Here is a 15,198-nt window from a genome sequence, read left to right as displayed (position 1 = left end):
CTAATATTGAGAAAAATAAGATACATGTGGTTTATATGTTTCACATGTGATAGGAAGAATATGGTCTATACAATAAGGACTGTTAGGAAAATACTGAGAAAAACCAGAATGTTTCAAAATTCTTATATACACAGCAGGTAAAATTAAGGAGGTATGTTTTTGTTGAAAGCTGGCTTCAGTAATTAAGGCATGCAGAGAGACCTACAGCATCTGTGGAACAGTATTAGTGTAAAAAATAAAAAAAAACAGAGTGTTACATCACTACTGTACAGAAAGGAACTTTTTTTCCCTGGTTACCTGACAATCTTTGATGTAAATATAGAACAGGTTTGCCTACATGATGTCCTTTGCTTTCATCCCTTCTCTTTGTAGTGCTGATTTGATCCAAACTAGACTTATTTTTGATACCTTTTGAAAACTACGGTTTCACTGGGCCAGAAAGGGAGGAAACTGTCAAACAATTTTAGATACTTAACTCAAAAATTTTGAAATGGCAAGATTTTTGTGATGTTACTCAGCCAACTGGACACCTAATTTCACTGAGAATTATCTTGCTTTTGCCACTGAGGTACCTCAAACACCTAATACTCAATGCCTGTATCGTCTCACTCACAGAGAAGACTCTGCACAACACATTAATGCAAATATTACTTGCTTTTGTGATACAATGGCAATCCTAACTTCTTACGAGATCTGAGTCTTCTTCCTCTAACTTAAATAAATAACCCCATTCTCAAAGACCATAATGGTCCAGACAATAAAACACACATACAATGATGGTGGGGGTGCCACTGAGAAAATCTCAGTAAACATACATGTTTTGAACCATATAATGTGGTTCCCAAACTGTGGGCATAAAGCAGGGCAAGAAAACAGTGAAGCTACTTTTTGCAATCTGCATTTAAAAATAATAGAGTTTTCATGCCCCCTGCACAATATTTTAACTTTTTTTTCTTGTCTGCATACGCTTGAATTGGTTTCAGTAAGTGCAGCTTTTTAACAGATCTTAAACTTTACTTCCTTGTATTAATGCGCAGAGGTACATTATCTGAAAAAACCCCCATGTGCCTGTATGCAGTCATCATGGCTATCACCTGCACTGACAGACACATGCAGGTAATTACAGGAAAAGAGACCACAATGTGAAAGTACACTACTGGGTTTCTGTTACATGTTAAAGAACTTAGGCTGCTTTCTGTACTATGCATGACTAATAGAGCAGGCTGGGGAGGGCAGCAGAGTCTACCTCACGTGTAATGACACCTTCACTCAATGTAGAAGAAAGCCTCCCACTAGGAATTTCTCACACCATCAAAAATAAGAGCACTTCAGCCCTTGTAACACTGAATGTCAAACCAAAAGTAGTTTTCCTAATCTATTCTTTTCTGCAGTATTATTCATTCTCATATCTTTCTAAAAAAAGGACAGCATGTGATGTACCTGCAGCAGAGGTGAAATTCAACAATACTAAGCAGTAATAGTTTAATGATATTGGGAAGGCAGCAATTTTTTCTTACCACTGTTCTGGAGACTTTCTTGCACAAGTAAGAGAACATCTGGTTGAGTCATCTGTCAATAAAAGGAATAAAGATATTTTTGTATCAACCACCTGTCAAGAAAGTGATTTTCTACAACCCAAATTTAAAACCACCTCTATGTGTACTTCACTAATTATTAAGTTGCATCAAAAGGAACAGGAGCTCTGCTTGCTTTGAAGGAAATTGTTCCTAAAGTTATTTTTACCTCTATCAGACTTGGTTATGATAAGAAAACCCCCACCAGCAAAATTATTGTTTCAGTGTGCTTAAATGTGACTGCATTCTGACGTAGTGAACTTACATCATGTTAAAGACTGGAATGATGGCTTTTTAAAATTCCATGCACTTTATGAACTAAGATCATTCTCGGTTTCCTAAAGAAAATGTTAAATGCTAACAATGTGACTGCCAAATCAACTACAGAAGGAGTAAGGTTAAGTATGGAATCATGTCCTTAATTCCTTTGTCATGTTAATTGTTTTTATGTTTAATTTAATTTATGTTTTATTTAATTTGTCCTGTTAATTGTTTGGTTCAAGCACAAAGATGCATAAAAACAATTAACAATGCAAATAAAGACCTTAAATTACTCCACATATAAATAACCATGAGGTTTCATGGCTCAAATATAACCTAGTAGTCAAAAAGTGCATATGTGAATATATCAATACAAAACCAGGATCAGTACTGAAACAAGATCACAGAAGTGTAATTTATTCCAGCTGTAAGAGAATATAAATAATCATCTGTCTTAGAGGACTGCTAGAGTACAGATGTTTTAAGTATTTTTCAGAAGAAGTTTCAACAAAACATAAAGATGTATTACATTGCCCAATGACTACAGTTCTACAAAGAATGTTATTTTAAGACCAGACCGCCTCTGTTTTACCCAATGGGCTTTCATAAAAAGCGTTACTACCACACCATAAAATATATTTACAATATAATCTACATGAAGATGCAAAAAACCACATTTAAACCCACTAACACATACTTAATAAAATGGCCTTACTTACATTGGCAGGAAACTGGGTATCTATGTTTAAGTCTGAAGTTTTGAAGCCGAATCTGCTATAGGAGGAGCCATACAATCTTAATGAACACTCTGCAACAAAAAGAATTATACTTCATTTACACTATGCCTAACTAAGTCTGTAGCTACTTACAGCATTGCTAAGAGATGTCAAACCTACACCTGGTTTTGGTAAGAACAGGAAAAGAAAAATGGTCTTCAACAGCCCAGAACTGTTACTAAATCCTGCCTCCCATGCCGTTGTTGGTAAAGGCTTATCATGAAGGTCAAATCCCTCCCATATCCTTTTTATCTTCACTTTTTACTACAAGCCTGTTTGGGTCATGAACACCATGGTAATTTAATTCTGGAACAGGTTTATATTGCTACATCAAGTTGTACAACAGACTAGTAACTAAACATGCTGTTTTAGAATTTAGAGAGCCAAGGTTTTTAATTCAGTTTTCATTTCATAAGCTGTTGGGGATTTTTTTTTAGTTGATTTCTCTTTTTGTTTGTTCAGTTTTTGTTGTTATTTTGTTTTAATAAGTTGGCATAAGTAATACCTGGCAATTTTTGACGCAGCAAGTTTTCCATCATTGTTTTGATGTTAAGCCTTTCTTCTAGATCTTCATTATTTAAGCCAAACTCCTGCACAACATTTTCAATAGCAACACTGATAGCTCGTATCTGGGAAGGCGTTGGAGGAGGAAGAGCAGTCAGCAGTTGTTCTTCTTGCTTTTCCTTTCAAGGTAAGACCAATGTTTTAATGAGTTTCTTGAGTTGCTTTACATGCTAAAATGAATGCAAACAATTCATCCCATGTAATACCACCACCACCACAAATTTTCCAGGTAATGTAGATAATTGGAAGCAATAAATAATCTGATACTCCAGGAGGTTTCAGTAACGTTCAGAGATATATATACATGTACTTGGCATGTTAAAAAAAAAAATCACCAATTCTTTCATCACCTATGAAGTATAAAAAGGTAGGAGCTAAAGAGGAAGAAACAGAAAATCTGCATAAGATATATTTTTGCTCCCTTCAAGCAGAGAAAGTAGATGGTAAAAAAAAGGTAAAATTGATGTTATGCTGGAAGTTATTTTGATGCTTATGGCCAAAACAAACCTATTTCCTTCATATATAAACGAATCTGTAATACTCTACAGGTGCCTAATTTCTGCAGTATTTCTGAACTGAAATATTCATTCTGACATATAGGTTATAACTTCTAATTCTGGCCTATCAACTGTATTTGCTTATTCCTACTGCTCATTGCAAAGTCCAGGTCCCAAGCTTACTGTTTTCATTGGTATCACTATGCAACAGTTCTTAAAAATATTGAAACATGGTAAAAACTAAATGTGGAATGGTTTTAAAAGCAGTGCAGTTTCATAATTTTTAGTGGGGTAAGGAAGGTTTCATTAAACTACAGTTAATACTTTTTTCTTGTGCTAAACTCACCTTTAAGCTTTTCTTGTGTCTTTTTTCTTTAATATGCTTATGAGCAAAAGCCACTGACTCAATCAGAACATCACACAACTTGCAGGTATATTTTGCTGATGGGTAGCTTCGAGGTTGCTAAAATAAAGATAGTAAAAAAAACCCCTTAAAATATATAAAAGTATTATTTTCACTTCATTCAGTACTCTTGCTAAGTTCAATGGACTAACTCTGAAACCTACACCCACTCACTTTAGCTTCCCTCACTTCTTATTTTCCATCAAAAAGTTCGCACATCAAATACAATGTCAGAAGAATGATACCATGTCAATAACACCCAACATCTTATCTTTTATAGGAAAAAATAGCCAATATTCATGGAGGAATATATTAATTGAAGAAACAACTACCCCAGCATTTTAATTAAGATCTGATGTCGTTCCAAGAACTAAAGGAGAAGCCATTTCTTTGAGCTTGAACTGTTATCATTGTTGCAGCAAAAAACCCCAAAAGATAAACCCTCTTCTTTTTACCATTCATTAACAGCAACATCGTTACTTAAATTGTGTAACTAAACTTCCTAGCTACAATCACAGATATTGCTCAAAGTGTACCATCTAGAATACATTTATATGCACAAAAAATAGGAGAGGTCTATCTTTACGAGTAAAGACAGCGGCACCTTCTTCAGTCTATAAATGTAGTCTCGCTTCAATCGTTCTTCAGCTTGCTGCAGTCCCAGAAGTTCTTTTGCTGACAGCACGGATTCATCTATGACTGGACCTTCCACTTCATCATGATCACACTCATCTTTTCTAGTTCTTCTCAGTCTTCTTGGTTTTCTAAGCTTCTTCATTTCTTATAAAGAATTATGAGACCAAACATGTCAAATAACTGCAGAGTGCCACACAGCATTTAAATTTTTTTTTTCCTTAATAAACATTCTACTTACATGAGAGTCAAAGAAAGCACAATTCACCTACCTGGTTTGGTTTCACCATTTGTCCTGTGCAAGTTGGATAATAATAAGTGTATATTAGTATCACATCCTTTGTCCCAAAGTGCCTTTGTCCCAAACTACAAATAAATCAATCAATTTGTTCCAATGAAGAAATTTACCTTATTTAGATACCTTTATAAAAACTGGCAAAAAAAAATTAGAACTAAATGCAATAGGATTCTGTATGTCCTTATATACCTGTATGGCCTTACACCAAAAATACAGAATATGTCCAAAGATTTTGGGATGCCTGGCTAGGCTTTGGTAGACAAATAAGCTAGACTACAAGTATGACAAAAATGAAAAAGTGTGGTCCAATCTGAATGATTAATTAAGACCTAGCAGCACTCTGATATGGCACTGTTGTGGTTTAGCTCACATATGACAATTTATTAACAAAGGATTATTACCTGTGATAATGCAATTTGCCTTTCAGCCAAACCAGTATTTGGATCACTACTACCTTCACAATATTAAATAAACAAGTGGAAAAAAGAAAGCACCACTGCTGGCTACAGAGACTAAAGAATGGACTTGCTAAGCATGTGCACATTGCTTTAATAAAACTGTAAATCTATCATAATAATAATAATAATGTTTAAAAAGCTTGTTGTGTTTACAGCAAAAGGTCTGGAACAAATTAATCTAAATACCACTTCTACTTTTAAGTGGATTGTATCATCATTTTGAAGCAGAAGCTGCTATTGGCCCAAAGCCAATACCTGTAAAAATCATCTCAGGAATAAGTATACACATCAGATTTTTCACACCTTGCCTCTCACTTGTACAGCTATACAGGATGTCCCAATGCCTGGAATTTCTGAAGTTCCTCTCTTCTAAGAAAGTTCATGCAACTTCCTTAGACTCCCAACCTTTTATCACAGCACGAGGCTTTAATTTGTAGTAATTAAAAAAGGCAAAAAAAGCCCAAACAAACAGATACTAACTCCTCTTCCAAATACATTTTAAAAATTTCTTTCCCATGACCGCAATTTTGTCTCTAATAATTGGCAAAAGGGTAGCAACAGAGTCGTGTATTTGTGACCAGTTGTTTGATTTAGTTCACTACACAGCATGCATGTATTAGTGGTGTAAACAGTATCAGGTCAAAGATGGTAATATAATTTCTTTCTTTCAGCAGCAGCACAAGTTAAAGCTACAATAAAGAGAATATAGGCCTAATAGGCTGTAGAAGCAGCACTCCAAACGAATCTCCAGGGAGCAGAAACAGAAGTCTGAGCTTCTGAACCTTCCCCACATCCTACATTTTTGCATCAACACTTCTGCTCAAATTCCTAAGATGTCCACATCTGTTTCACTACATTTTTTAACTAATCAGTGTGGATAGAACCTGGACATATATCAATGTTTTCACAGAAAAGCCTGTGACAACTACCTACTTATCAATTATTTCAGTAGCCGACAAGTAACTTAAAAATTACAAACTAAATACTTCCAGTACAACAATCTAATTATACGTTAATGATTAAATAAAGTACTAAAGGACAGTGTCTCAAGAGTTTACCAATAAACTTCCTTACGAGCTACAATAAAAAAAGACATGAAGGCAATGAAAAGGACAACTGCACAAAATATTTCAAGTAAATACTAGAAGAAAAATTTTTAGTAATTTTGCTACTTGACACAGAACTTCTGAAGGGACCTCAAGAGGTGAGCTATGCCATGCCTGTGCTTCGCAGCAGGATGAAACGAACTCCATCAAATCTGAGCAATGCGCAGCTAACCTGTTCTTAAAGGCCTTCAAGTACCTTTTCCATGAGCTGCCCAGACAACTTCTCCAGAACCTCCCTAGCTTTACCTTTAGAAACTTGACCTTTATTCCCCATCTGAATCTTTCTTGCTCAATTTTAGGCCCATTGCTTTGTGTCCCATCGACTTGAAAGAAACAATAGTTTACTACATCAACTTTTTACAGCTTCCTACACAGAAGATTGTTACTATGCCTCCCTACCCTCTACATTTTGCAGAAACATTGGGCATTGTTTATAGTTTCAATAGCTTCTGTTTTCTAGGTATCTTGACAACCTTCTTGCTTGTCTTTGCACAGCTTCCATTTTATTCATACAAGTGGGGTGACAAAACTGGACAGAGTACTACTCAGAAAAAGGGGTACTTCAGACTGTGAGTTTTTTTTCATGCCTCACAGCCCCATGATAATGACCACTCATTATCATCTTCTGATTCACTGTCATTTCAGATCCTTCTCAAAAAAAAAAAATTATAGTAACTTTTCCTGCTTTGTTTGCACAGCTGATATTCCTCGTTAAACAATGGCATTTACACATCCTTTGTATTTCATCCTATATGTAGGTCATTTCTCCAACTGTGCAAAGTTATTTTAATTGACCTTCCTGCTTTTCTGCATTCCATTCCTACCAGCTCCACAGTGTATTCAATTTTCAGAGCACACAATTAATAGGTCTGCTGTATTCATTCATCATTAGAGTAGTATAACAAACATTGCATGGAATAGAATCCTCACTCACTAGATGTTCACTCACTACTTTCTTTAACTGACAAAATCTTTTAGTAGTTTCTGAGTATTGCTACCTAATAAGCTCTGCAGGTCTCTTACATTAATTTAATCCAGACAATTTTCCACGAGTTTACTTACGGAACTGTCACATAAGAGTATCCAAAGTAGTACAGTACTAGTGCAAGCAATACCTACCAACTCCTTTCCCATGTCCACAGGGGACTGATGACTATTTTAAATAAATAAATTAGGACTTGGCATATCTTTTCCTTAACAAATGCATACTTACTACTTATTATCTTTGATACCTGTCAAATACTTACAGTAAATTATTTTTTCCAAAACTCACCCCCCAAGATTTAACCTGCACACCAATTATTTTAATATCTCTTTTAAGAGACACTTGCCCATTCCTGTAATCAGTAGCTCACTTCCCTTAAGTTCTCAAGTATGATTGCCACTGGTTCTAAAAATCTATTTCAGTGAGTTCCTGAAGTTTCACAGAAAAAAAGTTCATTATATCCAGTAAAAGAAGAAACTATGAAGAAAAACTTATGAAAACACTCTGCTTTCTCCTCATGTGATGTTGAGCTGTGTGCAGCTTACTTCTAACAATGAGAGACACTGGGCACCTGTTCTCAGTTTATCTTTTTAGTGACAGCTAATATCACGGGAAAGGACATTACATTGCTGGACTTCCTAGAGTCAACCTTCCTTCTCAGCAGAGGCTCTGATCACTACTATCTCTGGCTTCCACTCTTAAATAAAATAAGAGAGGTTTCCTGTCAAGTGGCATTCCATGTCAGCAGAATCACACACAAGTTATATTCTCTACATTCTTTTAAGCTTTCTTTTTCTGCTGTATTTGCATTCAATGAAAATATTGTATCGATCACTTCACCCTCCCTTAGGCTGTCATTCCTGACATTTCAATGCTCTGGGTTTGTACTCTGATTATTAGTACCAACTGCCCACAGGAAAGTTAAATATGTATGAAGAACTAGACTCGTGTTATTGCTGTACTGAGTTCTCACAATACTGACAGGGTGTTGCTTTCAATCTTCTTTAACACACATTTTTAAAGACCTCATTGGTAGCTCCAAAAATCTTACCCTGTTATCAGCTTAATGGAAAGATCTCTTACCAGCCTTGACAGATTCCATCAAATTGTACAGGCAAAATAACAGAGACACTACACAGATGCTGCAATCTACTTACTCCTATCACTCACAGGCTAAACTACAAAGACAACACAATCTATAAAACAAGTTCTGTATTATTTGCTGTAACAATTTGTCTGAAGTGCTAGAAATAGAGAGCAGTCATTAGTTTGCAATACATGAGAGAACAAAACCACTTTTTTTGCTTTAATAATGAATCTTGAAATTTTATGCTTCAGTAACACATGTAGGAAGCTACTTTACTGGATAGCTATGCAAAAACAAAGAAACATGTGATTACCAGAAGTTCCTTTCTGCATGTCTGGCACATCTTTGCTCATTAAATCTTCCTGAAGTTGTCGTCTTACATTTCTGTTTCCAGCACCTTCCACCTCGTGAAAAGAGTCCTTTCTTGTCCTGCCATGCCCAGGAATCCAGGCAGCAGAACAATACTCTCTCCAGGTGTCAGAAGTACCATGGTGATCATCAGATACCCACTTCTTCATTTGGTCTCTTTGGGTATCATTTAACTTTGACCCTTGACTGTAAGCTGTGTTTTTAAGTGAATTTGGGCTACTCAAAACACTTTGTTGCCCTCGCCTGGGACTGCTTCCGTAATGACCTGGAGTTCCTTTTTTCTTTTGCAGGCTGGTATCTACTTTATTGCTACAGCCACTTCCATATTCATCCATGACTAGGTAGTCCATCTGTAAGGGACTTTCTTTTAATTCTCCTGGATGCAAAATTTCCTGTTCCTTATTTTGTTTGGCAAAGCAAGGTTTTGCAGCATCTCCCATGGTTATTGCTGTTCAATTTAGCGATTCCCACCTAGAAATCAAAAAGTTAAAAACTGTACTTTAAAATCAATCAAGGAATGAACACTGGGTATTGACTGCTATGGAAATCTCAACAAACAAAGCCCTGGCTTAAACCAAGGCAAGAAAAGGCAGTCCAAAACTCAGCTAGGTCTCTTCTCTTAGTATGCCTTAATACCTATGTGTGGTTTATAAAATGCAGAGATGGTCTATGGCTTTTCCAGGCCCTAAGGTCTTTAGGACAGATAGAAAAGAAAGATAGAAAGTCTACATCAGTCCCAGCTCAGTACAGGAAAGCTTTGGAAGACTGGCTGAGGGAGGTAAACAAGGAGGCAAGGATGACCCCAAGGCCATTCTACATATCAGAATATTCCTCTTTGCCCACAGTAGACACTGTTCACCTTGTTAAGAATGAAAATCATGATCATCAGAGGACAGAGAGATGCAAAAGCTAAGTTGCAATCTAGCTATCTGGCAAGTATGATATAGTGACTTAGAAACAATGTGCTCCCTGCACATTTTGGCCAGACCACCACTCAGTATTAAGCGCTCCTATTTCATATTATTTTAGCATTGTCTAAAACATCTAGACCACCAAATTGCTTGCACGTCCCTCCCCCTTTCTTTGGTTACCTCCATTTTTCTTAATACAAAACACTTCCACAGAGCTCTAACTCCAATGCTGTCAATAAGCCATGTGGACTGTGAAAGGGGAACTACAGGAAGAGACTGTGTAAAACATGTTAAGTGGCAGTGGTCTCCTCAACACTGAATATTTTATGATTTAAAAATAGATACATACAACCAAACAAAAAAGATTATCTCTTTCAAAATACATGTAGATGCTTAAGGATGCAAATAAAACTGTAAAGAGATGTAAAGAACACTTTCAAGCATGTAAACATCATACAATGCCCTTCTGTTGCCATTAATATAGGAGTAGGGTACCTGATTTTTCACTTTTAAATTTTTTTAAGTTCTCCAGGCCACAAAGGCACTCTTAAGAATCTCAGTGTCTGTATTTTACAGGCCTGAGACTTTTAATGTTTATGACCCTCTTAAAATGATGATAGTTTTTTGGTCCCACACAAGCAACAAAACAAATAGGATTCCCGTCCTAAAGAACAATATTTTACCCAATTATGTACATGTCTGGGAATGCAGCTCCTCCAGCTAAGAGCAGAAAGTAAAGTTTCAAACGCAAAAAGTGCACCTGCTTCCCATTTTAGACAAGAAACGCTGTCAAACCCGAATTTCAGAGCGACCTAAACCCAGCCTATTTTAGTCATTCCCAGAAGCAACGCCCACGCCCTGCCGCCAGGCTGGATGGCGACACCTCCCTGCACGGGAAGGAAACAGAAGTCAAAGTTTACATTCGCCTCCGGCTCCCGACCACGACTGGAGGTGCGAACCTGGTGTGCGCAGGGGGCTGCCCGGGGGGCCAGCGGCGTCGCCGATGGGCAGGACCCGGTTGCCTGCGGGGCCTGCAGCATCAGGCAGCGCCGCCCAAGTTGCCAGCGGAACCCAGGCGCAGGTGTTAAGACACCGGGCAGGAAACACACTACGTGGGCCAGGGCTCCCTTGCCGCCACGCTGCAGCTCCCGGCTCGCTCCGCCTTGGCCTCCCACAGGCTAATGAAGGTCCTCAGCCCACTCCTGTCGACTCCCGACTCCGGTGGAGGGACTGTGGCGCAGCATAAGCCAAACCTGCCGCCTCAGCCGGACACAGCCCGCGAGCAGAGGGGCCGCGTCAGGGCCAGGCACGAGGGGACCGAGAGACGTAGGGAGGGAGGCCAAGGGGCGGGCAAGGAGCATAGGCCGCCGCCGGGAAAGGCCTCGCCCTGCCGCCGGCCGCCAAGAGAAAGGCACTCACCGCCCGCTACCGCCGGCCCGCCCGCCGCCCAGAGCTCGCCATTGTGGCGCGACGGAAGCGACGCTACTCCCTCGGCGCGGCCGATTCGCGCGGCTTTTCCGGCAGCGCAGCCCCACCTCCGCGCCCGGCGGGGCGGGACAGGGCCGGACGCGGAGGTGGGGCCGGCCCGGTGGGCTGGGAAAGCGTGCGAGACTGAGCGCCGGTGTGTTGCGTCCGGTCCTCCTCTAACCCTCGTGTTTGGGTGACTCCGCCACCTCCCTGGGCAGGCCGTTGCCACGTCTAATCACCCCTTCTGTGAAGAAATTACTCCTAATGTACAACCTGAGCCTCCCCGAACTTTGCTTGAGGCTCTGCCCTCTTGTCCCCTCACCTGGTGCTTGTGAAAAGAGGCCGACCCCCACCTGGCTGCACCCTCCTTTTAGGCAGTTGCAGACTACAAAGAAGTCTCCTCTGAGCCTGCTCCAGGCTAAACACTCGCAGCTCCCTCAGCCACTCCTCACAGGACTTGGGCTCCAGACCTGCTGCCTCAGGCCTGACCAGCTCCATTGCCCTTCTCTGGACAGGCCCCAGCACCTCAACGCCCTTGCAGAGAGGAGCTCAATTATGAACAAAAGATTTGAGGGGTAGCCTCACCCCTCTAGCCCCTCAAGCATTCCAAAGATGCTTTTTGGAAAGGGCCTGGCATGAAAGGATAGCATATCTTACCAAAACAATTGCTGTAAGCAGGTGTGGCTGGGATACCAAACAGGAAAACACTTCTCAACCCTGTCTTCTCTCCTTCTTCCATAAAATTGTTGAGTGGCTGCAGGCTCAGCATGTTTTGTGTCATAGTGTCTGTGGTGGGTCAAACAATCTTTGGTCTGATGTAATCTCCCTAATGCAGCCATGCAAGACTGTCTAAAGTTTCTGTCATTTTTATGAAGCTAAAATGCCTATGATTTTTATATAAGTCGATGATTCACATTTAAATTTCAATTAGATGGAAGATGGATTATTGTATACTCAAATACTAGCATTTTCTATGGTCAGACAAAAATAAGAGGAAATGGGCCAAAAGTGTCATGTCCTAAACACACATGCTGCTTGCTTGGAAAGCCTAAATTTTGATCCACTGAGATTTTTTCCTAAATAGCCTGAAGATGCAATTAGTCAATTTTTATGAAAAAAAAAGTCTTTTTCTTTTTGGTGAGAAAAACTAAACTTAGCATGCAGAATACAAATATTGAAATGAGAAGGATAACTACCAGCTCTTTCTAAATTTATTAGTAATAAAATAAGAGAGAGAAATTGAGAAATAGTAAAAGAGTACAACTCACTAAATCAAGTAAGATCAGCCAGATGCATATAAATTATAACACTGAGCTTAAAGAACAAACACAGAATTGGGCATCACTTTTTTTTTTTTTTAAGAAATGTAGTCTCTGGAATTTTTTGAGTACTGATCTTGAATCTGCTGCAGACATTTTGTTCTACAGTTTGAGAAAGCAAGTATTTTATAGATATTTTATATATCCTTTAATAGGTTTTGTTTTCTTTTGCTATTGTAGAAAAAATATTCTTTTCCTTTATGAAAGCTTGTTCAACAAGGAATGAAGGATTGCATTTTTTATGTGGCTTTGTGTGACAAACTGGGCCAGTTTGGGATTATACTTTTGCCGTACTTGAGCTGATGGGGATGGAATCGCCCAAGCACAGAAGTGGTAGGAAGCAGAGGTAGACTCCTGTTTTGACTGTGACTCAGACAGCTCTTGGAGCCTCGCCCCATACGTGCTTTGTCACCTCAGCATTTTACTGTTGGAATGCTCTCCATCTTGAAAAGCTACTAAGCTACTAGGAGTACTGAGAATGTTGCTCTTTGTCTTCATCAGTGACAGATTGTGTCACTTGCAGATAAATCAGAAAACCTGTCTGCTATATATTTTATGGTGAGATTTTTCTGGAAGACAGTGGATATGGCCATTTATACCCAAAAAGAACTCGGCCAAATACGGTGTTCTTTTCCTTGTGCAACTCCAGACTACTTGCTGGTGGAGTAGTATGAGGAGCAGAAAAGGGCTTCATGCTAAGTGTTACTCGGCAGTAACTCAAAGATCTCTGTATTACCAAAACGTTTTCCAGCATACATCCAAAACATTGTCCCCATACCAGCCATGAAGAAATCTAGCTCTACCCCAGCCCAAACTAGAACATTCTCCACTAGTTATTCCATATAATTTATGTCATGTCAAGATCTCACCTTATCAAACACCTGCTTCTCCTTAAAATGTCTGTGAAATGTCCACCATTATCTGCAAAATGCTCACTGTGTTTATTTGTTGTTTGACTTAGTGCTCTATCTGTTATGGTGGTCACTCAGGATGGGAGAAGTAGTGTGTTGCACGGAGTCATTTGGCACCGAAGGCAGCTCTGGTCAGGTCAGTGCTGCACTCACACTGTGTGTGGAAAATCACACTACAGAAAGCCAGCATTCACAAAGGAGAGAGAGGAGTCCTGCAGCTTTATTTTATAAAGGGAAAAGGTCCACTGGGGCATACCCCCATCAGGTTTCTCTCTAGAGGTTTTAGAGGATGAAGCCTCCTTTTATCCTAAATTCCCAGCTGCATGTTGCTCTCTTCCTATCCCTATTGGATGAGGAACTACAAAGGCACAGGTTTCCTGAAACACTTACCACATATTCCCTCCCCTTGAACCTGTGATTTTTCTCCAAAATTCAGAATTTCAAGTTTTCTGGGTTCTGCAATACACTTGGTCCAGACCCATTTGTCTATTACCCTAAAACTCAAGTGTCAATCTGTCTGGGCTATGTAACAAACCTGCTGTTTGAAGTTGGAAGAGTCATTGAGACCCATTTCAAAAACATTAACAACCATATCCTCAGCCATCAAATTGTTTGTAAAGACATTAGCACACATATTTTCCTGTCAACTACTTCTTATGATGTTCATCCTTCATTGAATTCATTCTTTCATCATTCTTCCAGTAGTTTCTGTTGTAGGGCTTTCTGTAACATCCAGATCAAATCACATTTTACAACAATTTAAAGGTACATCCATTACATTCTCCAGCCCTGGTCCCTTTGGACTAGGCTGTAAATTTTAACAAGACAATGCATTCCTGCTTTTGTCTCTAGCTTTGCTAGCAGCAAGAGGTTTTTGCTATAATATCTTCAATAGGTTGCAGGCATAGGAGTGGTGATATACAGTGTTGAGTAACACTGCCATCTTACAACTCAAATAGTTAATTATTTTCACTCAGGATTAAATCACCTTGAGGTGCACATTGCACTTGCCCATCTTACTGCGTTTACCAAGTCCAGCCAGGTCCCTGAGCAAAAACCATCCCATGAATAGGTTTACCCTTTCCTGATGTGGGAGAAAAATAGACAGGCCATATAGCAGTGTCAGAAAATATTCTGAAAACACAAAATTTTATTTGTAAAACATGTATGTCAGTTTGATGAAAACATTATGTCAATGTGGTGAAGATTACTAGGGTTGATCTGCAATTAATTTACATACCATTTACATACTCACTGTCTAATCTGTAAACTTACTTTTTTGCCAGTACATGGACTTACTATTCCCTCATGAGTCACAGTCTTCCAGAAAATAATAGTTCAGTGTTATTCTGAGCATGGCATTTTAAGTCACAAATCATGATGGTAAATGTCTTGGGCATTTTCTTTCCTGAAGAATGAATAACTATTTCTTTTAGTCAATTTCTCTTATGTATTGTTAGGATCTTTTCTTCTTCCACAGTGCACGGAGACCTTGATTCGGCAGGGCCAGGTCAAGTGGCAGATGCTCTAATGTTAACTAGACAAGTGGCTTCTGCTAAATGTATTTCACAATGCTTGA

The 15,198-nt window shown here is 39.0% G+C and overlaps 1 protein-coding gene across 4 annotated transcripts in view; it reads right to left on the bottom strand.

The window, feature by feature from the left end:
• TUT7 (terminal uridylyl transferase 7) overlaps positions 1-11,472 on the bottom strand; it is a 33,909-nt gene extending 22,437 nt beyond the window's left edge. For 2 of the 4 annotated variants that reach the window (XM_038124028.1, XM_038124031.1), the window contains exons 1-7: positions 11,342-11,472; positions 8,956-9,482; positions 4,680-4,855; positions 4,019-4,135; positions 3,117-3,294; positions 2,555-2,643; positions 1,518-1,569 (exon numbers count right to left, since the gene is read on the bottom strand). In XM_038124028.1, coding sequence (XP_037979956.1) covers positions 1,518-1,569; positions 2,555-2,643; positions 3,117-3,294; positions 4,019-4,135; positions 4,680-4,855; positions 8,956-9,451 — 1,108 coding nt within the window. In that variant the 5' untranslated portion in view covers positions 9,452-9,482; positions 11,342-11,472. Of the gene's footprint in view, positions 1-1,517; positions 1,570-2,554; positions 2,644-3,116; positions 3,295-4,018; positions 4,136-4,679; positions 4,856-8,955; positions 9,483-10,842 lie in introns of all 4 variants that reach the window. The other 2 variants (XM_038124030.1, XM_038124029.1) reach the window with 2 other exon arrangements.
• Between the last annotated feature and the right edge of the window lie 3,726 nt (positions 11,473-15,198).

This window comes from Motacilla alba, chromosome Z, assembly GCF_015832195.1.
Source record: "Motacilla alba alba isolate MOTALB_02 chromosome Z, Motacilla_alba_V1.0_pri, whole genome shotgun sequence".
NCBI lineage: Eukaryota > Metazoa > Chordata > Aves > Passeriformes > Motacillidae > Motacilla > Motacilla alba.
The sequence above is the reverse complement of the archived record's forward strand: the minus strand, read 5'-3'. Positions and strand labels throughout refer to the sequence as shown.